This window comes from Rattus norvegicus, chromosome 4, assembly GCF_021556685.1.
Source record: "Rattus norvegicus strain SHRSP/BbbUtx chromosome 4, alternate assembly SHRSP_T2T, whole genome shotgun sequence".
Taxonomy (NCBI): Eukaryota; Metazoa; Chordata; class Mammalia; order Rodentia; family Muridae; genus Rattus; species Rattus norvegicus.
In genome coordinates, this window is record NC_141537.1 from 150,781,642 (window position 1) to 150,809,282 (window position 27,641).

Here is a 27,641-nt window from a genome sequence, read left to right on the forward strand (position 1 = left end):
TCAGGTCCCAATCAGTGATGGATGCTTTCTAGTGACACTGTCATGGGATTCGAACATTTTCTCACTTTGTCGTGGACCCTTTTCTATTGCTATATCAGAGTACCATGGACTGAGCAATGTATAAAGCAAAGGAGATCTGCACAAAATGATAGAGGCTGGGCAACCCAAGGGTGTGCTAGAACAAGCAGACTGCCTCACAAGCGGGTAGAAAGCAAAGGAGGAGGGTAACCCAGGCAGAGGGTCGGACGGAGCTGGGTATTTCTACAACAGCCAAGACGCCAGACAACAATATTATTCCATTCATGAGACTCCAATCCTCACAATTCAGATCCAGCCTGCACCCAAACAAGAGCAAACCCATTCACAGGTCTGCCCACACCACTTTTTCCAGGCCTCCTTCTCTCTGATCCTATTCATTTCTCTTTTGATTTTGTCCAATTCTTTTATTACATTTATTTACAAATGTGGCAGGGGGCAAATGCCACACAGCTGTGTAGGGCAGAGGATTAGCACTGGAGTTGTTTTTTTTTTTTTTTTTTTCTCCGTCGAGTGGGTTTTGCATTGAATTCAGGCTATTGAGCTTGGCAGCAAGTGTTTTTACCTCCTAAGCCATCTTGACTCCTCAAGCCTTCCTGTTCTCATCACAGGCTACCTCTCTGGCCCCAAAAGGATGTTTGCGCACACTGCCCTGAAGCTGAGCCTGTTGATATATCACTTGTTTTTGTCTTTGGTTACTTTAGCACCTTGTCTGGTCTCAGTTTATACACACAGACCACTCACACTCATCTGTGAATCCAACACGGGCCCTTGCTGGCTGCCAGTGTGAGGAAGCCTGACAGTAGCCAGGGCGGCTGGAGGAGACATACTGGCACTGTGCTGATCTTCGAAGGGTCTTGAGAAGGAGACCTGCTTCGAGGGTCTTGAGAAGCTTTCTTGTGCCCTGAGACCCTGATCGAGCCTGTACTGTCCTACTATGGAATACCGTAAGGCCATATGATATACTGCCTCCTAGACCTGTGACAGGTTGCATGAACAGTTCAAACCTATGGTCAGATGTCAAGTCTCTGAGGACCCAACACTAGGAGAAGTTTCTCTTTCTCTCTTTCTCAAATTCCTATTTATTTGTTATTTTTACGTGTTGGTGCCTCTATGAGTTTATGTGCATCACATATGTGCAGAAGCCCTTAGAGGCTAGAACTGGAGTTACACACAGTTGTGAACTGCCACATAGGTGCTGGGAATGGAACCTGGGTCCTCTGCAAGAGCAGCAAGCACTCTTTTTTTTTTTTTTTTTTTTTTTTTTTTTGGTTCTTTTTTTTTTTCGGAGCTGGGGACCGAACCCAGGGCCTTGCGCTTCCTAGGTAAGCGCTCTACCACTGAGCTAAATCCCCAGCCCCAGCAGCAAGCACTCTTAACTGCTGAGCCATCGTCCCAGCATTGAGAAGCTTCTCAACTGGCGATAATTTATGCTGCAGACTGAATGGCCTTGCTCAGAACTCTAGAGATGTGGACAGTGTCTGCCACAGCACAGATTTCACTGTGACAAAACAATGTAAGAGAAGAAAGATTTATCTTGGCTCACTGTTTTAGGGGGTTTCAGTCCGTCGAAGCTGGGAAGGGAATAAGGAACAGCTCAGTGGTGGTGGTGGGAGTGTGTGTCTAAGGCTGCTCACATCACAGTGGACCAGGAAAGAAAAGGCCAATGGCTGGGCTAAACCCTTCAGAGGCAAGACTGATCTTTTTCCACCAGTGAGGTCTCATGACCTGTTGCTCCCACAGCCTCCCAAAGTAAAACCTCAGAAACAAATGGGAATTGTGGGAGAGGGGCATTTCAGGTTCTCTGCTTATACTAAATCCTGGAGAGACCACAGAGCTCTTGTTTGCTCTGGGATCTGCTCAAAACCCTTATTGCTCAGACAATTAATTACAGGAATAGATCACCCCTCAGTAGGTGTGGGCTGCTTCCGGGATTGCCAGGGAGGTCCAAAGCCTCATTCAGTCAAATTCCCCATAAAGAACAGAGCAGCGCTTGCACGTCACCTGGCCATATATTCTCATGTACTTTAAACCTTTAGAGCAGCGGCTCTCAACTTTCCTTATGCTGTGGCCCTCTAATACAGTGGTGCCTCGTGTTGTCGTGAAACCCAACCATAAAATAATCATTTTCTTTTTTTTTTAAAGATTTATTCATTTATTATATATAAGTACACTGTAGCTGTCTTCAGATACACCAGAGGAGGGCATCGGATCTCTTTACAGATGGTTGTGACCCACCATGTGGTTGCTGGGAATTGAACTCAGGACCTCTGGAAGAGCAGCCAGTGCTCTTAACCTCTGAGCCATCTCTCCAGCCCCAAAATAATCATTTTCCATTGCTACTTTATAACTGTAACTTTGCTGTTGCTATGAATTATAATGTAAATGTCTGTGTTTTTGGATGATCTTAGGAGACCCTGTGAAAGGGTTATTCGGCTCCTCAAGGGTAACAAGATTTAGAAGGTTGTATAACACATTCAATGTAAAGGGTACATAAATAGTTATACTGAATTGTTTGAGGCATTGGAATTGTGAAAAGTGTATACATTTTCTATACAGACCCAGGTTAGTCTTAAACCCACATTAGACCTTGCTTCAGACTCCGTTCCAGAATTCCAGGCATGAGCTCCCACACCTGATCAGATGCAAACATTAGCTTTCCCGATGCTTTCAGTCTGTGGCTCACTGAATTCAGGAATGTGGAGCTCACGATACAAAAGATTGGCTGAATTCCTGAGAACAAAGTGTGCTGACTCTGGACCCTGAAGATGCCCATGGGTGTTATGCTTCCTTCCAAGGGAGGCATGGGAGTGGTCACTGGCCCAATCGGTCAGTGAGAACACCCTGTCTGCTCATGTCCATATACATCTGTTGTTCTTTTTAGTTTAATTTAATTATTTACTCATATTTTGAGACAGGTTCTCTCTATGTAGCTCTGGCTGTCTTGGAACTCTCTGTAAACCAGGCTGGCCTTGAACTCCTTGAGTTTCACCTGCCTCTGCCTTCTAGTGGGATGTGAGCCACTATACCTGGCTTGTACTTTAAAAGGGGGGGGGTGCTGGAGAGATGGCTCAGCGGTTAAGAGCACTGACTGCTCTTCTAGAGGTCCTGAGTTCAATTCCCAGCAACCATATGGTGAGTCACAACCATCTGTAATGGGATCCGATGTCCCTTTCTGATGTGTCTGAAGGCAGTGACAGTGTATTCACATACATGAAATAAATAAAATAAATCTTAGGGGGAAAAAGCTAATTTTTTGTGCATGCAGTGCCTGTAGAGGCCAGAAGGGGGCATCAGATCTCCCTGGAACTGGAGTTACAGGAGGTTATGAGCCACCCTGTGGGTGCTGGGACTTGAACTTGGGTCCCCTAGAAGAGCAGCCAGTGGTCTTCACTGCTAAAATATCTCTCCAGCACCTTCAGCCTAATTAGTGAATGCAGTTACTCAGGAGTGGAGAGAAGGCTCATCAGTTAAGAGCACACACATCCAGAAGATCCAGGTTTGGTTCCTAGCACTCACCTTGTGTGGCAGCTTTCAACCCCTGTAGTCCATCTCAGGGGGTCTGGCACCCTCTTTTGGCCTTCGTGAACACCTGCCACATAGACAAATACACATAAATACAATTTAACAAATATTCTGTAAAAGTAGGAAATCAAAGTCAATGTAGGACGTGTTAGCTTTTAGCCCTGGTAGTGTTTGGACAGGCTCTCTCTCCCAAGCCATACTGCAGTACATTTCATCATTTGATTTGTTTCCAGGATTGTCCTGGAAAAGAGAAAAAGAGGGGACTGGGGATTTAGCTCAGTGGTAGAGCGCTTACCTAGGAAGCACAAGGCCCTGGGTTTGGTCCCCAGCTCTGAAAAAAGAACCAAAAAAAAAAAAAAATAGAGAGAAAAAGAGGAAGTCATCAAAGGGACAGAAAATAAGTTGTACCCCAAATGAAAACACCTACTGCCCCCAAAACCAGAGCAATCTGAGGCTTCTAGAGGCTTATATAAATAACATCTTCCCTCATGCAGACAGGTTCTCCCTGTGTGTACATAGCCCAGGCAAGCCTAGAAGTCACTTTCTAGCCCAGGCTAGACTTGAACTCCAAATCCTCCTGACTTAGCCTCTCCTGGCTGTAATCCTCTGCTGGTATTATATGCAAGCATCACCACCTTCAGTTCAGAGATACACAAATGTACCAGTGAGGGAGCAGTCACTAGCAATTCTCAGGCAAGTCACCTCCCAGGTCTCAGTTTCCTCATCTGTACAATGGGCATAATAATAGTACCTAACCCCTACATCTTGCTCAACCCTGAAACTCCAAAATACTTGATACAATGTATCATTTGACAAGCACAGACTGCATTAATTAATTAGTGGCTTTTGAGTATTAAACAAGATGACACATACAGCCCCCACTGTATGGGGAATCATACTCTAGGGCCTGAAAAACATTCCTATCTCTCCCATCCCAACAAGATCTCACTTATAAACCCAGGCTGGCTTTGGAACTCACTGTGTAGCCCAGGCTGGCCTCAAATTGGCAGTAATCCTCCTACCCCAGCCTCTCTAGTGCAGGGCTCACAACATGTGCCACCACACCCAGCTCATGCCTGTCTCCTGACTCAACAGCTCTACTTGGAGAATTGAAAACAATAGTAATAAAGTAGGTAATTAAGGAATAAATGAACAATTATGATAATCTTATTCAGGTGATCGGTAATTAAGGACACACCAACAATTTTGACGTAAGGGTGGCACTGGAAAGACAAGTGCCTATCTCTTGAGGGTGAGGAGTCTCTGTGTGTAGTACACAGAAAGACACACATATTGGGAGGGGGGTGTAAAGACGCCTTATGTAGCCCAGGCTGACCTCCAATCATATGTGGCTGAGGATGACCCTAAACTGCTGATCCTCTGACCTCCATCTCCCGAGTGCAGGGGAAGAAGTAAATTGTTCAATTTTTTTTTCTTTTTTCTTTTTTTCGGAGCTGGGGACTGAACCCAGGGCCTTGTGCTTGCTAGGCAAGCACTCTACCACTGAGCTAAATCCCCAACCCCAATTGTTCAATTTTTAAAAAATATTTTTGTGTTTACTATATGTGCACGCACATGCTCATGAACGCATTGCTTTGTGTGGAGGCCAGAAACTAGTGTCAGGTCTTCTCCTTGGACTTCAGTCTTTGAGATGGTGGACTCTCACTGAGCCTGGAACTTGTTGGTTCCTGTAGGCTGGGTAGCCAGTGAGTCATCCTCCTGTTTCTGCATCCTCAGTGCTGTGGTCACAGATGTCAACCCCATGGCCATACCTGAAGGCTGGGGATGTCGAGGTAGGCCTTGGCGTTAGCCTGGCAAACACATTACTGACTGAGCCGTCTCTTATCCCCCTTAATCTGTCTTTGTTTCTTTTGAGAGAGGGCCTCACTATTTAGCCCAGACTGGAATGGGATCTCAGCCCTCTGATGTGGTTAGATACTAGACGTAAGACACCATTCCCAGGTTAAGACTTGCTTTTAGGACAAGGAAGTTATCCTCTGACTACTGAGCTGTGTTTGGCAAGTATACACTCACATACAAACACAAATCAGAAACACATATATAAATAAATAAATGGTTTGTATATGTTTTCTTTTAATGAGGTGATTGTGATTGGGTCCAAGTTCAAAGAACACAAAGCCCTAAGGTGTTTCTAGGGTGCCTCCTTATCAAAGAAAATAAGGATATCTTTAATGTTTTTTGTTTTGTTTTTGTTTTTGAGACAGGGTTTCTCTATGCAGCTCTGGTTTTCCTGGAACTCACTCTGTAGACCAGGCTACCCCTGAACTCACAGTACAGAGATCTGCCTGCCGCTGTTTTCCACTGCTGAGATTAAAGGCCTGACTTTCTTGGCACAAGAATGCTTTACCAACCAACACAGAAAATGCCCAACAGACTAGTGGTGGTTATGCCTGTAATCCCAGCACTCAGTGGTGGAGGCAGATGGGTTGGAAATTTGAGGCAGTCTAGGCAATGCAGCAAGATTGTCTAGAAATTAAACTGACCAGTGAGGTGCTCAGTGGGTAAAGGTGTTTGCTGCTAAGCCTGAAGACCTGAGTGAGATCCCAGGACGCTCCTTCAAGATGTCCTCCGACTTCCACATGTGCACCCCAATAAAAAACACAGGTAAAAGCCCACAGTCATTTGTTTTGGTTTAGTTTAAAAAGATGATGGAACCCTCGATTTTGGGTCTTGCTCAGCAGAGGGAGCTGACTTTGTTATCTGTTTGTTTGTATTAGTCCTTGGGGAAGCGGTTGAGGCAGAGTCTCCCTCCATAGCCCTGGAGTTTGCTAGGCTTCATCTTACAGATCCAGCTTGCCCTGCCTCTCCAGTGCTGGGGCTAAAAGCCACTTTGCCAGGCTTCCATAGGCATAGCCTAGACTCCCACCACAACCAGCTAGTAAGATGATTTTTAAAAATATTTAATTTTTTTTTAATTTCTAAGATTTATTTATTATATATGAATACACTTTAGCTCTTCAGACACACCAGAAGAGGGCATCAGATCTCATTATAGATGGTTGTGAGACACCATGTCGTTGCTGGGATTTGAACGCAGGCCTCTGGAAGAGCAGTCAGTGCTCTTAACCACTGAGCCATCTCTCCAGCCCTAAAAGATTTTTTTATCTGTATGAATGTTTTACCTGTGCCATGTTGTGACGGTTTGTATATGCTTGGCCCAAGGAGTGGCACTATTAGAAGATGTGGCCTTGTTGGAGTAGGCATGTCACTGTGGGTGTGGGCTTTAAGACCCTTGTCCTAGCTGCCTGGAAGCCAGTATTCTGCTGGCAGCCTTCAGATGAAGATGTAGAACTCTCAGCTCCTCCTGCACCAGGTCTGCCTGGATGCTGCCATGTTCCCACCTTGGTGATAATGGACAGAACCTCTGAACCTGTAAGCCAGCCCCAATTAAATGTTGTCCTTATAAGAGTTGCCTTAGACACGTTGCCTGTTCACAGCAATAAAACCCTAATAAAAACCCATGTAAATTCTTGGTGCTCGTAGAGGTCAGAAGAGAATTCAGATCCCCTGAGACTGGAGAGCTCCCCTGAGCTGCCCCACATGGTACTGGGAATTAAACCCAGAGCTTCGTGAATGCTAGGCAAGCCCTTTGCCCACAAACTACATCCTCAGGCCCCAAGATAGCTTAAAAGATTGATCGGATTTGTAAAGATGGACTTTTATTTATATGCCTCTGTGTGTGCCGTGTGTATGCAGGTACACACAGAGGTTTGTTGGAACTCCCAGAGTTGGAGTTATAGGAACTCATGAGACTGTCCAATGTGGCTTCTGGGAACTGAACTCAGGTTCTGCAAGAACTGCCAATCCCTTCCCCCACTACCCGTCTCCTCAGAGAAGGGGAAGCCTCCATTGGGTACCACCCCACCCACCATGGAATATCCAGTCCCAGGAGGCCTAATCAGGCAGTCCAGTAACAGGGAGGGGATCCAGTGGCAGGCAACAGTCAGAGACAGTCTCCTTTCTAATTGTTAGGGGATCCACTTGAAGACCTAGCTGCATGTCTGCTACAAATGTATGGGGTCCTGCAGACCCACAGACAAACATCAGGGACTCTTAACCCCTGAGATGTTGCTCCTCCCTAAGGTCATTCCTTAATGGAGACATTAATGTTACCCAATGAACTACTTCCCTTACCACCTCTCTCTTTCTCTCTCTCTCTCTCTCTCTCTCTCTCTCTCTCTCTCTCTCTCTCTCTCATCAGGGAACATCATAAATAAAACTGGCACCAATATTGCCATGTGTACCTTTTGCCAAATTTCAAATTCTGCCTGCAGTCTTGGTTCCCAGAGGCACAGTTGCTGGCTCAGAGAAGAATGTTGGGACACTGGGTCTCCTAGAAGTCCAGAGACTTCAAATGTGATTTGATGCTGAGGTAGCCTTGAACTTCTGCCTCTTGTCTTCACCTACCAAGTGCTGGGGTCGCAGGCGCACACCACCACACTGTCTAGGGGGGACCTAGTATGGCTCCTGCTAGTAGTAGCCAGGCTGCTTTCTCGAAGTGAGGCTCTTACCACAACTGCAAGTTCCTCCCTAGGGCAAACGCTCTTACTTCAAGTGGTTTTCTTCACTGGTTAAAGAAAATACTACCCAATGTTTTAACATTAATTTATCTGGGTATTAGAGACAATAAGCAGCTTTACTCCTTTAAAAATAAGCTTTTAAAATAAGAAAAAGAATGATAGGCTAGGCACACTTAATTCCAGCACTCAGGAGACAGAAGCAAGCGGATCACAGTGAGTTCAAGACCAGTTCGGTCTACGCAGTATGTTCCAGGCCAGTCAGAGCTACAAAGTAAGACCCTGTCTCAAAACATAAAATAAATTAAAATATGTTTTTTAAGTATTTCTTTTATTAATTGGATTGGGGAAGAAATCTGGATGACATCCTGTTTAATCTCTCTAAGTCTCAGGTCTCTCTCTGTCTCTCTCTTTAAGACTTATTTTGTTTTTAATTACATGTAGCCCAACATGTAGGGGAGGGGACGGGAGTATGCATGACATGCATGTGGTGGGCATCCATGCAGTGTCCTCAGAGGCCAGAAAGGGGCTTTGGATCTCTGAAGCTGGAGTTACAGGCCACCGTGAACGGTACAGTGCATGTTTTAGGAATTCACCAGCAGTCCTGTGCTGGAGTTTAACTGTGAACCTTCCTCCAGTCCCAAGTCTCAATTTCTTTCTCTATTTGTTAGCCATATTTCTGCTACTTTGTCAATTCTATAGAGAATCAAATGAAAAAGAGGAAAGCTTCCTTCTGGCTCATGTGGCTTTGTGTTAAGGACAAACACTGAAGCAGGAGTCAGACAAAGGAGGCTGGTTGCAGAGTGGGTGCAAGAGAAGCAGGAAAGGTCTAGGGTTGGGTAGCAGATTCCTCAGAATCCAAACTTTCCTTCTAGGGTCGGGGCCCTCAGGAGACCACGGAGGTAAACGAAGGTTCCACATTCTGGGAACGTGGAAACTTGCCTTTCCCCAGCTTTCCAGAAGAAACAAACAGCTGATGGAGGAGACTCTGAGCAGCCCAGCTGCAGAGAGGAGAGCTCTTGGATCTGTCAGCTGCCTGCATGTTGTGCAGAGAGCTCCAGGGTTGCAGCTTTTGTGAGTCATCACCCTGTTGGGTCTTTTTGGTGATGCAGCTGTTTTTTGAGCCACACCTGGTAATCCCTCACCCACACTCCTGTTAGCAAACCAATAAAAGCTCGTTAGTTTAACTAAGTTGGACCTTGGTGTGGTTGTTTCTTGGTTCTGTCATGGAGTTCCCTTTCTGAGAGAATAAATGTGTGTTGGGTCTTCCCGGGAAAAGTCTGCCACACACAAGGACTGGTCCAACTAGTCCCTTCAAGGACATGCACCCAATGATCTAACGCCTAGGCCCTGCCTCTTAAAGGTCCCAGCACCTTCTGTTAGTGCCACAGGGCCAGCCAAGATCTGGGCAGCAATGCCAGCACATTAAACCAAGGAGCCCCAGCCCAGACCCTTTACAGTGGATTCTTCCTGTGTTATTACTACTCCACAGAATTCACCTAATACTTACCTAAATACTTACCTGTTAAAATAGCAAACCGGAGAATGGCCATTGTAACCCAAATCTTTCTCAGAATGCTCCAGGCAACTTCCCTCTTTTCTGCACTTTAATTGCCTCTGCATTTGAGGGAAACACCAGGGGGTTTGGAGTACTACAGAAAACACAGGGAAGAAAGGAGACCCAGGGTTCAGCACCCTGCAGATCTGACTTCCCATTCAGGAGTACGACACTTTCCCACAAAAGGTCAAGGACTCTCAAGACTCAGCAGAAGGCTCCAGGTGCCAGGACAGGTGGCTGGAGCCCTGCCCCAAGCAGGTGCAGAGCTGAAATCCATCAACTGAGTCTTAGAAACTTCCTGCCCGGGCTGGAGAGATGGCTCAGCCGTTAAAGGCTAGGCTCACAACCAAAAATATAAGAAACTTCCTGCCCAGTGTTTTTCTCTGTTGCTAGGAAACGTGGTTTCCTTAGCTGGTCACCCCCTCTTGTGTTCAGATGAGCAAAATTCATGGACTCAAACTTCCTTCCCTGACTTCCCTCCTCTCTCTCTCTCTCTCTCTCTCTCTCTCTCTCTCTCTCTCTCTCTGTGTGTGTGTGTATGAGAGACACACACAGACAGGAGAGGGAAAGTCAGAGAGGGAGAAAGACAGAGAGAAGGAGGTGAGAGAGAATAGGGAAGGAAAGAGAGAGAGAGAGAGAGAGAGAGAGAGAGAGAGAGAGAGAGAGAGAGAGATTTAAAATTTTAATGCACAGTGTAATATTTCTGGGTTTGGTGCTGGGAATCCAACCCAGGATCTATGTACACTAGACAACATCCTCTGCCCTCACTTTTTTAAAGGTCCTATTTTTAACTGTGTGTATGTGTGTATCTCTGTGTTGTTCTGTGTGTACATGGATAAAGGTAGCTTCAGAGACCAGACATGTTGAATCTCCCTGGAGCGGGAGTTACAGGTCATTGTGAGCTGCCCAATGTGGGTGTGGGGAGCAGAACCTGGGTTCCCTGGAAGAGCAATATGTACTCTTAATCACTAACCCATCTCTCTCCTTCCAGCCCTTAATTTTTATCATGGCATTCATAGAAAAGTACCCAGAAATCTGGCATGGCACATGCCTTTAATCCCAGCACTCAAGTTTTGGAGACAAGAGAATTTGAGTCTGAGGACAACCTGTGCAACCTGTAAATACTGTATCTTAAAAACCAAAGAAATAAGCTGGGTGGGGTGGCCCTTGGGAGGCAGAGGCAGGTGAGTCTCTGTGAGTTCAAGGGCAGCCCAGTCTACAAAACGAGTCCAGAACTGGCAGGGCTTTGTTACACAGAGAAACCTTGTCTTGGAAAAATCTAAACAAACAAACAAACAAACAAACAAACAAAAAACAAAGAAGTAGGTCTTAGCCATTCCCTTATTCAATCAGACATTGACTGCCCAGGCAATCAAACATCTCCTGTAACGCAGGGGTGTGCCGGTGTCCTTTTGCTTTATGTTTAATTATCAGAACACAAATCTTCAAACAAAATGGGAAGTTTATATAAATAAAGTCACACACTTTCACTCAGTATCATGCTTGTGGGCACTGGAGAGAAGGCTCAGCCATTGAGAGTGATTACTGATCTTGCAGAGGCCCAGAGTTCAATCCCCAGCATCCACTGGGTGGCTGGCTCACTACTGCCAGTAACTCCTGCCCCAGGGGATCGGACACCCTTTTCTGGCTTCTGAAGGTACCAGGCACACATGTGCATAGACTCACATGCAGATACACACTCGTAATTTTAACAAGTTAAAATGATCTATCGAACCATGTTTGTGAGGTTCCTCAGTGCTACTGCGTGAAAATGTGCTTTCTCGCTTTCTTTCAAAATTAATTATTAGTGTTTGAGTGTATCATGTGGGGGTTCAGCTGTAGATGCCACAGCATAGACATGGAGGTCAGAGGACCATGCTATCTATGGAGTTGGTTCTCTCCTTTCATCACGTGGTTCCTCGGGGTGAAATTCGGTTTGCTAGGCTTGGGTGTTAAGCTCTCTTACCTCCTAAGTCTTCTCGCTGGTACTGATTATTTTTGTATTGCTGCAATAATATTTCAGTATATAACTACACAGTGATTTCTCCTTCTGTCTACTCATGGACATTTGGACGGCTTTCAGATCGGAGCTGTCTGGCACAGCACTGCTTCGAACGTTCTAACTGTCCCCATGCCGTGTTGCATGAAGCCGGACCTTTCTCTCAGATATCTATGTGACAGTGTATCTCTGACTGTATTAGATAACGTCAGAGAGTTTTCCAAAGTGGCTGAACAAATGTCCGGATGCTCCTTCCTGCCCAGCAGACTGCTCATTCCCACTGCTCCATCCGGCAACATTTTGTATCACTAGACAGACTGTCACCTGTCTTGAGGGTGTGTGGCCCATTGTCGTTTTAATGGTTCTTTATAATACAGTATATTAAGTATGTGTCTTAGGCTTCTACTGTTGTGAAGAGACACCATGACAAAGGCAATTGGGGCCAGCCTACAGTCTCAGAGGTGTAGTCTATCGCCATAGTAGGAAGCATGGCAGTGTGCAGGCAGACGTGCTGGAGGAGCTGAGCACTCTACATCTTGGTCTGAAGGCAGCAAAAGGACTGTCTTCTACACTGGGCGGGGCTTGAGCATATATCTCAAAAACTCCACCCCCACAGTGACCTACTTCCTCCAACAAGGTCACACCTCCTGATAGTGCTACTCACTATGACCAAGCATTAAACATGAGTCTATAGGGCCAAACCTATTCAAATCACCATAGCATGCCTTCGTGTGTTTATCAGTTGCATGACTTTCATCTGAAAGTCTATCAAGAACTGAAATGTCTATCAAGAGTTGGAAGTTTAGCTCAGTGACAGAGTAATTGCCTAGCAATTGGATAGGTCCTGGATTCAGTCACCAGCTCTGAAAAGAAAAAGCAAATTTGCACTCAAAACCACAAACAAACAAACAATCAAAAAACAAAAAAACAAAAAACAAAAAAATGAATCAAGCAATACTGTTTAAGTGCATAAAAGTTAATTTGCCAAGTGTGGTAATCCCACACTCTGGAAGCAGAGACAGGCATACCTCTGTGAGTTAGAGGCCAGCCTGGCCTACAGAGTGAGACTTGGTCTTAAAAAACGTGCTTATTAATTTTCATTGTTCTTCTTTGTGGGGTTTTGCTTATTGACGTTTGGTTGGTTTGGTTTACACATGTGTGCTTATGTGGTGGTGTCTGTGTGTGCTGCATTTGGGGGCTAAAGGCTGGGCGTCCTCCTCTCTTACTTTCTACCTTTTCAATTTGTCTCTGACAGGGTCTCTCTGGATAGCCCCAGAACTCACAGAGATCTGCCTGCCCCTACCTTCACAGAAATCATGGCCCACACTGCCATGCCAGCTTTGTTTAGTTTTAAATTTTTTATTTGCTGGGTGTCTTAGGGTTTCTAATCCTGTGACAACACGCCATGACCAAAAAGCAAGTTGGGGAGGAAAGGATTTATTTTAGCTTACAGTTCCACATCACTGCTCATCGTGGAAGGAAGTCAGGACAGGAACCCGGGGACAGGATCTGATGCAGAGGCCATGGAAGGATGCTGCTTACTGGCTTGCTCTCTATGGCTTGCTCAGCCTGCTTTCTTATAGAACCTAGGATGACCAGTACAGGAATAGTACCACTTACAGTGAGTTGAACCCTCTATAAGAAAATGTCCTACAGCTGGATCTTATGGAGGCATTTTCTCAACTGAGGTTTCCTCCATTCAGATAACTAACTTGTGTTAAGTTGACTTAAAACTAGCTGGGTGGTGGTGGTGCACACCTTTAATCTTAGAACTCAATAGGCAGAGGCAGGCTAATCTCTGAGTTCAAGGCCAGCCTGGTCTTCAGAAAGAGTTTCAGGATGGCAAGGACTACACAGAGAAACCCTGTCTTGAACAAAACAAGACATAACCAACCAGCACACTGTGTGTTGTGGTGGTGAACACCTTTAACTGGAGCGCTCAGGAGCCAGAGGCAGTGTGGTCTATATTGAGTTCCAGAACAGCCAGAGCTACATATCTGAGAGACCCTATCTTTAAAAAAAAAAGTTCTTTCTCCCTTCTTTCCTTCCTTCCCTCCCTCTCTCCCTCCCTCCCTCCTTCCTTCCTTCCTTTCTTTCTCTTTCTTTCTTTCTTTTTTCTTTCTTTCTTTCTTCCTTCCCTCCCTCCCTCCTTCCTTTTTCCTTCCTTTCTTTCTCTTTCTTTCTTCCTTTTTTCTTTCTTCCTTTCTTCCTTCCCTCCCTCCCTCCTTCCTTCCTTTAACTTATTTTTAGTTCTTTGTGAATTTCACAGTGTGCACCCCAAGCCCACTCATCTCCTCCTCCCCTCATACCTGCTTTCCACTCTTGCAGCCTCCCCACCAACAGAGAAAAAGAAAAGACTCCTCATTGTGGAAGTTGAAGTGTGTCACAATGTGTCACACAGCAAACCCTTCTGTCCACACTGATTGCAAATGTTCACTGCAATGATTCATGGGTCTGGTATGAGGCCTCTGGCTTCTGCTACTCTAGCAATACTGGACCCTTACCGGGACTCCTCTCAGATGTCCTGTTGTTACTCTGTGTCATGGAGATCCTGTAGCTTTGGCTCTGTAGGATCAGCTCCTTCACGCACCCCAGCAGTTCATCAATGGGGTAGATGTTGGAATGGGCCAATACAAAGCCCTGGATCCGGGCCAGGGCAGTATCTGAGAAACTCTCTGGCTCTCCTGCTCCCACACCCTCAGGGCTACCTCATCCCCGTCCCTGCCACCAGAGTCACCTGGCTGCCCAGAGGAGGTGCAGGGCCCACTCTCTCAAGTGCTGCAACTGCTGAGGGCCAAGGACTGCTCTCCAGCTCTCATAAGCCCAGGACTAGGTCTCTTGCCTGCCATAGGTGGTGAACACTAGGGGGGAGGAGGGTACCTCTCCCTCATCTACTCCAGCACATGGGAGACAAGTGGTAAGGCCAGCTCTTCCATGCTCACCTTGGGCTGGTTTACCCGAAACTCCTGAATGTGTGGCGCCCACTCTCCCAAGTACTGCAGCTAGCTAGGGGTAGGAAGAGTTCCCCTGCTCTCATATCCCCTGAGCCAGCTCTCCCACAATGCTCAAGTGAAGGATATGGTCAGTCCTGCACAGCTCTGAGACATCAACATGTCCCTAGTAACAGCCTAGACGAGACGAGAGGAGACTAGACTAAACTAGACTAGACTAGTCTAGATGAGACTAGACTAGACTGCTTGACCTTCAGCGATTACAGATCCCTGCAGGTTGACAGACCCAAACATACCCCTGGTGGCAGCACAGGCCAGGACCCCACTGTGGTCCCAGCTGCATCACCGAATGCTCACATGAGGCTGCTCCTCAGTATCCTTCAGTCTCCAGTTCTGCCTCTTCACTGTGTCCACGCCCTTCTCTTTCTCTTTCTCCTCCATCTCTCCACACGTGCTCGCTCTTCTTAGAAGTACTTAGGGTCTCTGAGTGTCTGGGGTCATCTCAGGAGTGAGTGGTCTCAGGAGTGCTATGTGTGTTATGGTAGGCAGGGGTTCCCTCAGGCATGGTCTGCCCAAACCCAGGCTGGTGTGGTTCTGAACTGATGGTTACCTCAGGCTAGCTCCCTGACTGGACCCCCTGGCACTGATCTGGTAGTCATTTTAAGATCACTCCTAGTAAGGGCACCAGTGGAAGGGGAAGCCCTTGGTCCTGCCAAGACTGAACCCTGAGTGAACGGGATTGTTCAGGGGAGGGCGGTAATGGGGGGAGGATGGGGAGGGGAACACCCATTTAGAAGGGGAGGGGAAGGAGTTAGGGGGATGTTGGCCTGGAAACCAGGAAAGGGAATAACAATTGAAATGTAAATAAGAAATACCCAATTTAATAAAGATGGAGAAAAAAAAAGAGATGTAATCCGGTATCTTATGAAGGAGTAATTACTGTGAAGAGAAATCATAACCATGCAACATTCTTTTTTGACATGGTAAGATTTTATTTGGCCAGCTGGGTGGGTGTCAAATAACATCATTTGTTTTATTTTTTATTATAAATAAACACAAGGTATGGTTGTTGAAAAAAAAAAAAGATCACTCCTTGCCCCACTTGCCTCAGTGTCCCCTTTTGAAGGTTGTCTGTCTAGGGCCCATTCCCACCAGGGGCCCACAGTCTCAGGCAGGGTTCTTCTAGTCTCTGGCTTGCTCCCTGTCCTGGGAGCCCATCTGGGCCTGCCTGGGACCAGACTGGTGGTTGTCTCAGGTTTGATTTTTTTCAGACATTCGGATGTTCATAAGTCAGAACACTGAGCATAGATATAGCCTCTCCTCTCTGCCACCTACTGACGACACGCATGTGACACAGCAGTCGCCCCTGAGTTATTTTTAACTTATGTGTATGTGTGTTCCCGCCTGAGTTTACATGCACCACATGTATGCAGGTGCATGGGAAGGCCAGAGGGTGTCAGACCCTCAGAAGCAGAGTTGCAGGTGTTTGTAAGCCACCATGTGGGTGCTAGGAATTAAAACCAGGTCTTCTGCAAGAGCAATAAGTATAACATAACTGCTGAGCCATCTCTCCAGCCTCTTAATGTGGGTTCTAGGATCAAATCCCTGTGTGTGTGTGTGTGTGTGTGTGTGTGTGTGTGTGTGTGTGTGTGTGTAGTTCTTTACTTACAGATTGAGCCTTCTCTGTAGCCCTTGATTTTGGATTTTAGACTGAGTCTTATTCTGTAGTCTAGGATGCCTTGGAAGTCACTACGTAGCCCCAGTTGGCCTTGAACGAACATCAACTCTCTTGCCTCAGGAGCCACCATGATCATCTTCTTCTATGACAGAGTCTCACTATGAAGCCCAGGCTAGCCTTGAGCTTACAGTGTTCCCCTGCCTCGTCTCCATGGTAAGAATACATAGATTTTTGAAAAGAGGCTTTGTCTCGCAAACAGAAGGGATCCGGTGTCACAATCTCAAGCTGTTTGAGTGACACTGTGGACTGGATACAGGTGGAGACAGACAGAGGACCAGATAGAAGACATGGAGATGGAGAGTAGCATGCTCTTTCAAACCATTCACCCTGAGGGTGTCCCAGAGAATCCTTGGCTGACCTTTGAAGTGGCCTAAAGACTTCTCTCTGCTATAATCTTCTTAAGAGGCAGGGAGGATAAACTGGACAATTTTTAGCTACTCCAACTCCCTGGTAGTAGCAGACATTCCATCTGTCGATTATTCATCCATCAAACCTTTATTCCCCAGGCTCTGCAGTGCTCAGTTCTGAGACAGAAGCAGGCTAATACTGACTGGCTGCTTGCTATGCTCTAGACTAGACCCACCATTCAGTGAAAACAGACCGAACTTAGCGATGTAGAGGGAGGGGAAGAGGTTATCCACCTCAACTCCAAGGAACATTTACTAACATCTGGAGACATTTTTCATTGTCATAGCTATGGCCAGGAGATTGCTATAGCATGTGACTGACAGCAAGCGGGAATGCTGGGAAACCCATAGCCAAGCCCCGAACAGCATGTGCTCAGAGTGCCTGGGACAGCTTATGCTGTGGTAAGGGGAGATAGGAAAGAGAGTTCTCAAATCTATCCTCAGGCCCACACCTCTAAGTGCCAGGATTACCCACATTTTGGGTTTTGTGGGGGTTTTTTGTTTGTTTGTTTTGTCCTCAGGTGGGGAGAGTTGGGAGGGAGAAAGTGGGAGATGTCAACGCTTGCCACCTAAGGTGCGTGTGGCTGTCTGCCGTGTTAGGGAAACTGTGAGTTAAAGGTGAGTGTCAGAGGTGTCTGTGTCTCCAGGCATGGGTCTGCCTCAGGATCCCTCTTGTGCCAGTGCGGCCAAGGCTGAGTGTGGCTTTGTTCAATTATGATCCTGATCTTGGAGATCTGTCTTCAAGTCTAACATCTTCTTCCCATAGCCTGAAAAGGGTGGCTAGAGAGATCTTTCTAAGGCCATCTTGGTATGCCGTCCTCTCTCTACCCACTGATAAACTCTGTAGGCTACACTGTCTCACGATTTCACCACTTTCCAGTGGTACGACCAAGGGGACCAAGCATTCAACACTCAGCCTTGGGGAACAGCAACATCTGAACTGGGTCCTTTCAGGAACTGGGGCAAACAGCAGCCATTGTTCTCCTGGGCTTGACCTTTCTCCCAGTGCCAGCTGACTTGCATGGTCTCAGAGTGCACTCAGTGCCTTTGGCTTGTGTGCACATGATAGCAGAAGTTTGACGACCAGGGTCCAGGACTGCCAAGGACCCAAGTCCCTCATTTTCAGGTTGTCTACCCAGATCAGGGTTCCAAGCTTTATTTTTAGACCCCACTTTGGACTGGAGCTCCTGGAATCCACAGCCTGAGATGGAAACAGAGTGCAGCTCTGGTGGGACACAGGAGCCGAGAGCCATCAAGGCCAATGCTGGGCTGGGCTGGGAGGCAGCACAGCACACAGACCCTCAGCAGAGCTGGGAGACCTGGGGGCAAAAAGGGTTGACCTTGTCTCCCTCAGACACGACCAGGCTGCCAAGGACCAAAATGACTGTGTCCCTGGTCTTACTCTGGCTCTCTCCAACTCTGGGCTCCCTTCCACTCCCAGCTCCAGCTTTACCTGTGACATTCCCAGGCCCAGAGGTCGTCAACCTGTAGGCCATGTCCAGCTTTTATGGCCCCCAAGAATTTGAGATTAAAAAAAATACAAAGTAAAATTATATAGATTTTACCTTTTTAATCTCGTTTTGAGAACTGGGCATTTGAACCCAGGATCTCTTGCATACTGGTCAACTACTAAGCTGTACTTTTAACCCCCTAAAACACTTTGTTTTGCTTTGTTGAGGTAGGGTCTTGCTCTATAGCCCTGGCTGGCCCAGAACTCACAGAGCTGTGCCTGCCTCTGCCCACTAAGTGCTAAGATTATAGGTTTCTCTCATACCTTGTGCCCCCCCCCCATTTTTTCTTCTTAAATTTTAAAAGTTTTGGCTTTTGTATGGGCTTGTGAGTATGTTCGTGTGTGTGCACAGTTATACATAATGATCTGAAGTAAATCACTTTATTTTAGGGACAGAGTCTCTTACTAAGACTGGGACTGGCCGGTTACCTAACTGACCAGTAAGTCCCTGTTTTTTATTCCCCAGCCCCAAATTCTGGATCCTCATGGTTACCTGGCAAGCACTTTACTGACTAGGCTACCTCCTCAGACTCTGAAGTTTATTTATTTGTGTTTTTATTTGATTGTTTTTATAATTTTGGCATTTTGAAATAGGTTCTTACTGTATAGCCCAGGTTAGCCTCAAGCTAGTGACTTCCTCCCTCATCCTCCTGAGTGCTGACTACAGGCCTGTTCCCACAACTGGCCTCTTACGAACATTCCTGTTGTGAATGCAGGTATCCAAATAGCTCTTAAAGTAGTGTTTGCATATATTCCCAGAAGTGAAGCTTCTGGGCCATATGGTAATCCTATCTTAAATTCTTACTTTATTTCTTTTTAGATTTTTTAATAAAGATTAAAAGAAATTAGGGCCAGGCTTACCTACCTGAGGTTGACCCCCCTCCATCCCAGCACTCAAGACACAGAGGCAGATGGATCTCTGCGAGTTCCAGGCCAGCCTGGTCTACATAGTAAGATCCTGGCCAGGCAGGGGGCTGTATTCTCCTTGAGCTGAAAATACTAAATTCCCCATCCAAGTTATTTTTTTAACATAGGATCTTATTAACTTAGAGAGTTCTTGAACTCCCTATGTAGCTGAGGCTGACCTTAAACTCCTGAGCCTTTTCTGCCTCCACTTCCAAAGTGTTAGGATTACCAGTATGCCAAACCATGCTCAGTTTGCTTGGTGCTGGGAAATCCAGAGCTTTGTGAACGCAAGGCAAGTGTTCTAATTAAACCAGACCTCTAGTGTGTACACACACACACACACACACACACACACACATACACACACACACACTTTTTTTTACAAGAATGTTCAATACTCTCTTCTTTGCATTGTCACTTGTGCAAACAAAGTCTGAATTTTCTGCGAGCCCCTATTCCTGTTTATATTCTATGCAATTGAATCCTAGGTGGATTCAAAGAAGCCCCCAAAGGTGTTCTCATGCTCAAGAGACCTAAAGGAATGTTAAGGATATAGCTCAGCTAGTAACACGTTCACTTACCAGGCATGAGGCACAGGGTTCAAGGCACACCTATGATCCCAGCATTCAGGAGATAGAGGCAGGAGGATCAGGAATTCAACATTAGTCTCGATTACATAGAGAGTTTGAGGCCAACATGGGCTATGAGAGCCTGTATTTAAAAAGTCCTTAAAAAAAAAAAAGAAAAGAAAAGAAGAAAGAGAGGCGAGGAGAAGAAAGAAAAAAAACCTAAAGGATATTGAGTTGACTCTTTTTAGCACAGGGAATAGAATATTTATTTGGGTTTTAGAAGTCCAAGGGCAACAGGGTTGGTCACTGGGTGATGGTCTACAGCTTTGGTCCCCAGTATCTTATCTGCAGGTTCCCCTGGGGACCCAGCCTGGTAGCTCCCTGCCTCAGGATAGCTGTCCCAAGATGGCTCTGCTGGAACTGTAAGTTCATGAGCATGGCCTGAGGACACCAGAGATACCCAAGCCCGAAGATGCCAGCCTGCAAGGCCCAAGACTCATGCTACCCCTGAGAGCAATGGCATCCCAGCTCTTTCTTGCTGACCCAGATGCTGTGCCTTCTCTCTTCCCCATGGAGACTGTGTGCTAATCTGCAGAACAAGAGCTTGCCCACTCAGATCAGCTGACACTCAGATCACACGGAAGGAAAGAGCTCTTTGTTGTGTGGCCTCCTAGTGTCTTCCAGCATGTCACTCTGTATTCTGGGCTCAGGTTTGGCAGTGGTTACAGTGGTCACATTGGGGACTGGCTCAGCTGCTGTCGGGCAGTGATCTCAGTTGGTTCTCCTGAACCCTGGAAGGCAAAGCCAGAAGAATGACATAGGATTCTGCAGACAGCCAAGTCTTGCTCTAACCACCACCTCAAATGCCCAAACATCACAGGGATGACCTCAAATGACCCTGCCTGAAGGCACTGTGGGTCCCCATGGTTCACAGTTGTGGAGACATTACCACTCCTACCTCTGGCACAGAAACACACCATCCCTGGCTTCTAGGCTCTGAGGTACAATATCATGAAGTTAAAAAGCTACTGGACTGCTGGTCCAGTGTGGGGGTATGGCTCTGCAGTAGAGCAATTTCTTAGTATGTGTGAAGCCTTGAGTTCTATCCTAGCAACACACACACACACACACACACACACACACACACACACACATTCATAGAGACTCTACTTTAGCCCAGGCTATCTCAAAGGCAACTACAAAGTTACTTAATACAGTCAGGGAACAGGTGGTGTTTGGGGAGTACAGAGTGCCTTGCTTTTCTTCAGTGCTGACACCCCTCTGCGTGTTTCCTCACTTGTGGACTGTCTGAGCAGTAAGAAATACACCAGTTTTCCAGCTGAGAAGCCTGAGGCTCAAAGAAGCTACAGACGGCTGGACTGTGGCTTGCCCAGTACGCTGCAGGTCTCCAGATCCATTCTCAGCCCAGAAAAAAAGGCTGTCTGGGGTTCACAGAACAGAGGCAGAACTTGAACCCAAGCCTCCTGACTCTAGGACTTTCCATGGATGACAGATCTTTTTCCAAGAAGAAAGCCTCAATGGGGAGAGGGTTTTGCCCGGGAAATGTGCTGCACCATTACCTGGCAGCCTGAACTTCTGAAGGAGGGGGATGAAGCCCTGAAGTACGCTGTGGATCCGGTACACTGTTCAGAAACAAGGGGAAATGTTGGTAAGGACGGTAGCCCCTCAAGGGCCCCAGGGTCAGGCTCACTGCCAATGCCCCAGAGCCAAAGCGCACCCCACGCAAACAGAGCCGTAACATGCAATTTCAGGCTAACGTCAATAACAGTGCTGTGGTTATTACAGGGAAGACAAGTCACAGGCAGTAATAACAGGGGCAGGAAACCCAGCGACCTCGCTGCCTGGCTCTACTCGCTTGTTTTCAGTGTCTGAGGGGCTATGCGTGTTTGCCACTTTAAACTGTTTTTGTGGAACTAACCCCCTTTTCTACAAGGTTTTGCCAGTGACCTCTCATTGACTTCATATGTGGTCAGGAAGAAAATACAAACATAAGGAATTTACTTTAAAAGAAAAGTTTAGATAGTGACTCTTAGCCAATTTAGAGTGTGACAGCCAGTCCAGCTGCTGCTCCCCCCTCCCCCAAGGAGCCTTCCGGTCTGTGTAGCTTTCTGACAGGACTACTCACCCAGCCCGAAGTAGATGCCGATGGTCTCCAGAGAAGCGAAGGTGAGCAGACCAACCCCAAGAGACATGAACCAGTCTGTGAGGGTAGCAAGGAGACAATGTCAGCCATGGTAGGGCTGTAGGTTGACTCCTGATCTCCCACACAGCCCCTCCCCAGGTCCCCAGCAGACTCACCTGAATAGTAGTGGTAGCACACCAGCAAGGCTCCAATGGCGAAGCAGAGAAGGACAAAATGGAAAAACTCATCTGCAAGAAACGATGGTGGATGGCTCTCTCTCTCTCTCTCTCTCTCTCTCGCTCGCTCGCTCGCTCTCGCTCTCTCTGTCTCTGTGTATGTGTCTGTCTCTCTGTGTGTGTCTCTCTGTCTCTTTGTCTCTGTCCCTCTCTGTCTGTCTGTCTCTCCTTCTCTCTGTCTCTGTCTGTCTGTCTCTCTGTCTCTCTGTCTGTCTCTCTCCCTCTCTCTGTCTCTGTCTCTGTGTATGTCTGTCTCTCTGTGTGTGTCTCTTTGTCTCTCTGTCTCTGTCCATCTCTGTCTCTCTCTGTCTCTCTGTCTCTCTGTCTCTCTGTCTCTCTCTGTCTCTCTCTCTCTCAACTCAGGCCATCACCACAACCCTCTCGCTTTTATTTTTTGCTGTGTTTTTCCAGGCAGTGTCTCTGTGCAGCCCAGGGCGACCTTCAAATTAGGATTCTTCTGCCTCAAGCTTCAGAGCACTAGAGCCATGGTACTGTGGTGTGTGCCTGGCACACCTGGTTTCTCGTGTGTGTGTGTGTGTGTGTGTGTGTGTGTGTGTGTGTGTGTGTGTGAGAGAGAGAGACCATGTAGTCTGGGTGACTTGAAACTCTGTAGATCAAGCTAGCCTTGATTTCACCTTGATATCCACCTGCCTCTGCCTCCAGAGTACTGGGATTAAAAGCATGTGCTACCATTCCCAGCTGTCTGTCTGTCCGTCCGTCTATCTATCTATCTATCTATCTATCTATCTATCTATCTATCTATCTATCTGAGACAGGGTTTCACTATATAATGTTGGCTGGTGATCCATCTGCCTCTACCAGCATAGTACTGAGATCAAAGGTGTGCACCACCATGCCCAACTACTCTATTTCTTATTTTGTGGGGTGTGTGTGCACGCGTGCACACATGAGCATATGATTGCATATGTATATATCAAGTAAGTACCCACAGAAGCCTGAAGGGGATATTAGATCCCTTGGAGCTGGAGTTACAGGCATTTGGGGGACACCTGATACAGGTTCTGTGATCCAAACTCCAGTCCTCTGACAAAGGAAGGGGAAGCACACTTAACGCTAAAGCATCAGTCCAGCCCCTTCTTGTTTTATAAATGACAGGGCTCCTGCTCCTGACCAGACAGTGGTCACCCAGGAGCCCCCTTTCCAGCCCCATCTTTCCTCCTTATTTTTGGAAAGTATTTTTATTTCTGTGCTTATCGGTTCCCTCCTTCCTGGTTCTGTGTCTTAGAGAATCCCAGTCAGCTCTGCCCAGAGGAGACCGAGCAGACAAAGCAGCCCCACAGGTGTGCTCAGAAATCAATCTGTCTCATGAGCATTAAAATGTGCAATTTCCTAGACAGATACCAGGTATCGAAGTTAAATCAGGAACAGATAAACCAGTTAAACAACCCCATAACTCCTAAGGAAATAGAAGCAGTCATTAAAGGTCTCCCAACCAAAAAGAGCCCAGGTCCAGACGGGTTTAGTGCAGAATTCTATCAAACCTTCATAGAAGACCTCATACCAATATTATCCAAACTATTCCACAAAATTGAAACAGATGGAGCCCTACCGAATTCCTTCTACGAAGCCACAATTACTCTTATACCTAAACCACACAAAGACACAACAAAGAAAGAGAACTTCAGACCAATTTCCCTTATGAATATCGACGCAAAAATACTCAATAAAATTCTGGCAAACCGAATTCAAGAGCACATCAAAACAATCATCCACCATGATCAAGTAGGCTTCATCCCAGGCATGCAGGGATGGTTTAATATACGGAAAACCATCAACGTGATCCATTATATAAACAAACTGAAAGAACAGAACCACATGATCATTTCATTAGATGCTGAGAAAGCATTTGACAAAATTCAACACCCCTTCATGATAAAAGTCCTGGAAAGAATAGGAATTCAAGGCCCATACCTAAACATAGTAAAAGCCATATACAGCAAACCAGTTGCTAACATTAAACTAAATGGAGAGAAACTTGAAGCAATCCCACTAAAATCAGGGACTAGACAAGGCTGCCCACTCTCTCCCTACTTATTCAATATAGTTCTTGAAGTTCTAGCCAGAGCAATCAGACAACAAAAGGAGATCAAAGGGATACAGATCGGAAAAGAAGAGGTCAAAATATCACTATTTGCAGATGACATGATAGTATATTTAAGTGATCCCAAAAGTTCCACCAGAGAACTACTAAAGCTGATAAACAACTTCAGCAAAGTGGCTGGGTATAAAATTAACTCAAATAAATCAGTTGCCTTCCTCTATACAAAAGAGAAACAAGCCGAGAAAGAAATTAGGGAAACGACACCCTTCATAATAGACCCAAATAATATAAAGTACCTCGGTGTGACTTTAACCAAGCAAGTAAAAGATCTGTATAATAAGAACTTCAAGACACTGAGGAAAGAAATTGAAGAAGACCTCAGAAGATGGAAAGATCTCCCATGCTCATGGATTGGCAGGATTAATATGGTAAAAATGGCCATTTTACCAAAAGCAATCTACAGATTCAATGCAATCCCCATCAAAATACCAATCCAATTCTTCAAAGAGTTAGACAGAACAATTTGCAAATTCATCTGGAATAACAAAAAACCCAGGATAGCTAAAGCTATCCTCAACAATAAAAGGACTTCAGGGGGAATCACTATCCCTGAACTCAAGCAGTATTACAGAGCAATAGTGATAAAAACTGCATGGTATTGGTACAGAGACAGACAGATAGACCAATGGAATAGAATTGAAGACCCAGAAATGAACCCACACACCTATGGTCACTTGATTTTTGACAAAGGAGCCAAAACCATCCAATGGAAAAAAGATAGTATTTTCAGCAAATGGTGCTGGTTCAACTGGAGGGCAACATGTAGAAGAATGCAGATCGATCCATCCTTATCACCCTGTACAAAGCTTAAGTCCAAGTGGATCAAGGACCTCCACATCAAACCAGACACACTCAAACTAATAGAAGAAAAACTAGGGAAGCATCTGGAACACATGGGCACTGGAAAAAATTTCCTGAACAAAACACCAATGGCTTATGCTCTAAGATCAAGAATCGACAAATGGGATCTCATAAAACTGCAAAGCTTCTGTAAGGCAAAGGACACTGTGGTTAGGACAAAACAGCAACCAACAGATTGGGAAAAGATCTTTACCAATCCTACAACAGATAGAGGCCTTATTTCCAAAATATACAAAGAACTCAAGAAGTTAGACCGCAGGGAAACAAATAACCCTATTAAAAAATGGGGTTCAGAGCTAAACAAAGAATTCACAGCTGAGGAATGCCGAATGGCTGAGAAACACCTAAAGAAATGTTCAACATCTTTAGTCATAAGGGAAATGCAAATCAAAACAACCCTGAGATTTCACCTCACACCAGTGCGATTGGCTAAGATCAAAAACTCAGGTGACAGCAGATGCTGGCGAGGATGTGGAGAAAGAGGAACACTCCTCCATTGTTGGTGGGATTGCAGACTGCTAAGACTGAACCCACAGTGAACTAGTCTATGGGGGGAGGGCGGCAATGGGGGGAGGGTTGGGAGGGGAACACCCATAAGGAAGGGGAGGGGGGAGGGGGATGTTTGCCCGGAAACCGGGAAAGGGAATAACACTCGAAATGTATATAAGAAATACTCAAGTTAATAAAAAAAAAAAAAAAATTAAAAAAAAAAAAAAAAGAAAAAAAAATGTGCAAAGGTGCCAAGCTCTGAGGCTAACAGGCTTGGGAGGCTGGACCGCCAGGTGCTTTTTAAAAGGGATGTCACTAAGATGGGCAGCAAGATCTTCCTTCTGTCTCAGTCTCGGGGAGTACAAAAGAGAGTTTAAGGGAAGTCTGGAGGGCACTCCTGCAATCCCAGTACTGGGGATGCTTAGGAAAAAGGACCCTAAGTTTGAGGGCAGCTTGGTGGAGAGAGATAGTTCCATGAGAGCCAGGGCCACACAACGAAGCCATGACTCAAAATCCTAAATAAACGAACAGAACCCCACAGTCCCAGAAGTCTTGTGGATTTCAGGCTTGGAGCAGAGGAAGCCCTAGAAGCTCTCATCACTGCTCCAGGGCAACTTCCTAAGTCCCTCACCCTAACTCTGTCCTGCCACAGGGCTTGAGAAACATCTATCTTCCTGCCCTTTCACGTGCATTGAAAGGAGCGTAGGTCGGGTGCCAAACCCAGGCCATGCCAAACCCAGGCCACGCGCCTCAGTAGTTCTAAGGTCCCTAACCCCGGGCTACATGGAAAGATAGATATCACAGCTTGTCCCTCCACCAAGGTGGTTATAGCTGAGGACTCTGTTGACTGTGGGACACCTAACAGAGGCAGCTAGGGTTACTATTATTCTAACTGCCAGCCATCTTGCACCCACAGAAATTGGGACCAGGCAGGTGAGGTCAGCCCTTGAACACCAACTTACCATCCTTCTTTATGTTCAGTCTGTTTAACTGAGAGGCCTCCACTTCTCCTTAAGAACGAAAGACAGAAAGATGTGTTTTGAAGATTGCCACACCCCACTTAGAGACTTGATCACTGGGTGTTTGTCTGTGGGTCAGAGAGTCCCTGGGATCCTCCCTGACTTCCTCATCCCTCCATAGGCCTAGGCCTGATCTTCCTTCCATCTCTCCTGTGATGGAGACGTTCAGAATCATGCATGTGTTGACACCCCTGCCAGAACTGGCCACTCCCTCAGGTCCCTCTGGCCCCTGGACTTTAGACAGCCTCCTGCTGTCCTTGGACCTTATATATTTACCCTCCGCTGAGCCGGAACCTCTCCTTCGGAGTCCTGGAAATGAGAAACTCAGTATTAGTGCCTCCTTGCCAGGTGCTTTCACCCTGAGGAGAGGCCTGAGGTGACTAAGAAGAGGCTCTAAGACAGGTGGTTTTCAACCTTCCTCATGCTTCGACCCTTTAATATAGTTCCTTGTGTTGTGGTGACCGCCCCTAACCAAGTATTTCATTGCTACTTCAGAAGTGTAATGTTGATATTGCTATGAACCATAATGTAAATATCTGATATACAGGACATCTGATATGTGACTCCGAAAGGCATGAGACCCACAGGTTGAGAACCACTCCTCTAGACAATATTCTAGCCATTGGAGCCAAAGGACCTTTCCCAGCTGGTAGATATCTGCTTTCTCTTGCTTGGACCTCCATTTCCCTGTTCCACAACCCCTCTCCTGCCTGATTATGCAGTCAGGTCCCTAAGTGAGCCTGGAGTTGCCACATCTCATGGCTGTGACCCTGAGAGTGTTCCGTTAGGACAATGCCCAGATCCCACTGAACTCCAGAATCCTTGACTCCTTCCCCTTCCTGGGTACTCACCTGACTCCCCAGCAAGCACCATTTCCCCAGCAGCGCCTGCGTGGAGGGAGAATCAGTGAGCCCACGCATGATTGGTGTTCTCCTGAGAAGGGGCACTAGAGAAGGAGGGCGGGGCCTACCTAGAAACTTGTACTGATTGGGTGTAGGCTGGGCGGGGACTGCAGCAGGCTGTACGGTTCCTGC

At 46.4% G+C, this 27,641-nt stretch overlaps 1 protein-coding gene and 1 pseudogene across 5 annotated transcripts in view; both read right to left on the bottom strand.

Annotated features, from left to right (window-relative positions):
* Positions 1-15,863: 15,863 nt before the first annotated feature.
* LOC120102730 (small nucleolar RNA SNORA17) lies at positions 15,864-15,968 on the bottom strand (annotated as a pseudogene).
* Positions 15,969-19,971: 4,003 nt separating this feature from the next.
* Positions 19,972-27,641, bottom strand: part of Tmem40 (transmembrane protein 40) — a 55,592-nt gene continuing 47,922 nt past the window's right edge. For 3 of the 5 annotated variants that reach the window (NM_001412903.1, NM_001191573.2, NM_001412904.1), the window contains 7 exon segments: positions 19,979-20,528; positions 21,318-21,380; positions 21,884-21,958; positions 22,057-22,128; positions 26,551-26,598; positions 26,884-26,916; positions 27,459-27,494. In NM_001412903.1, the coding sequence (NP_001399832.1) occupies positions 20,509-20,528; positions 21,318-21,380; positions 21,884-21,958; positions 22,057-22,128; positions 26,551-26,598; positions 26,884-26,916; positions 27,459-27,494 (347 nt within the window). In that variant the 3' untranslated portion in view covers positions 19,979-20,508. 5 annotated transcript variants of the gene reach the window in all.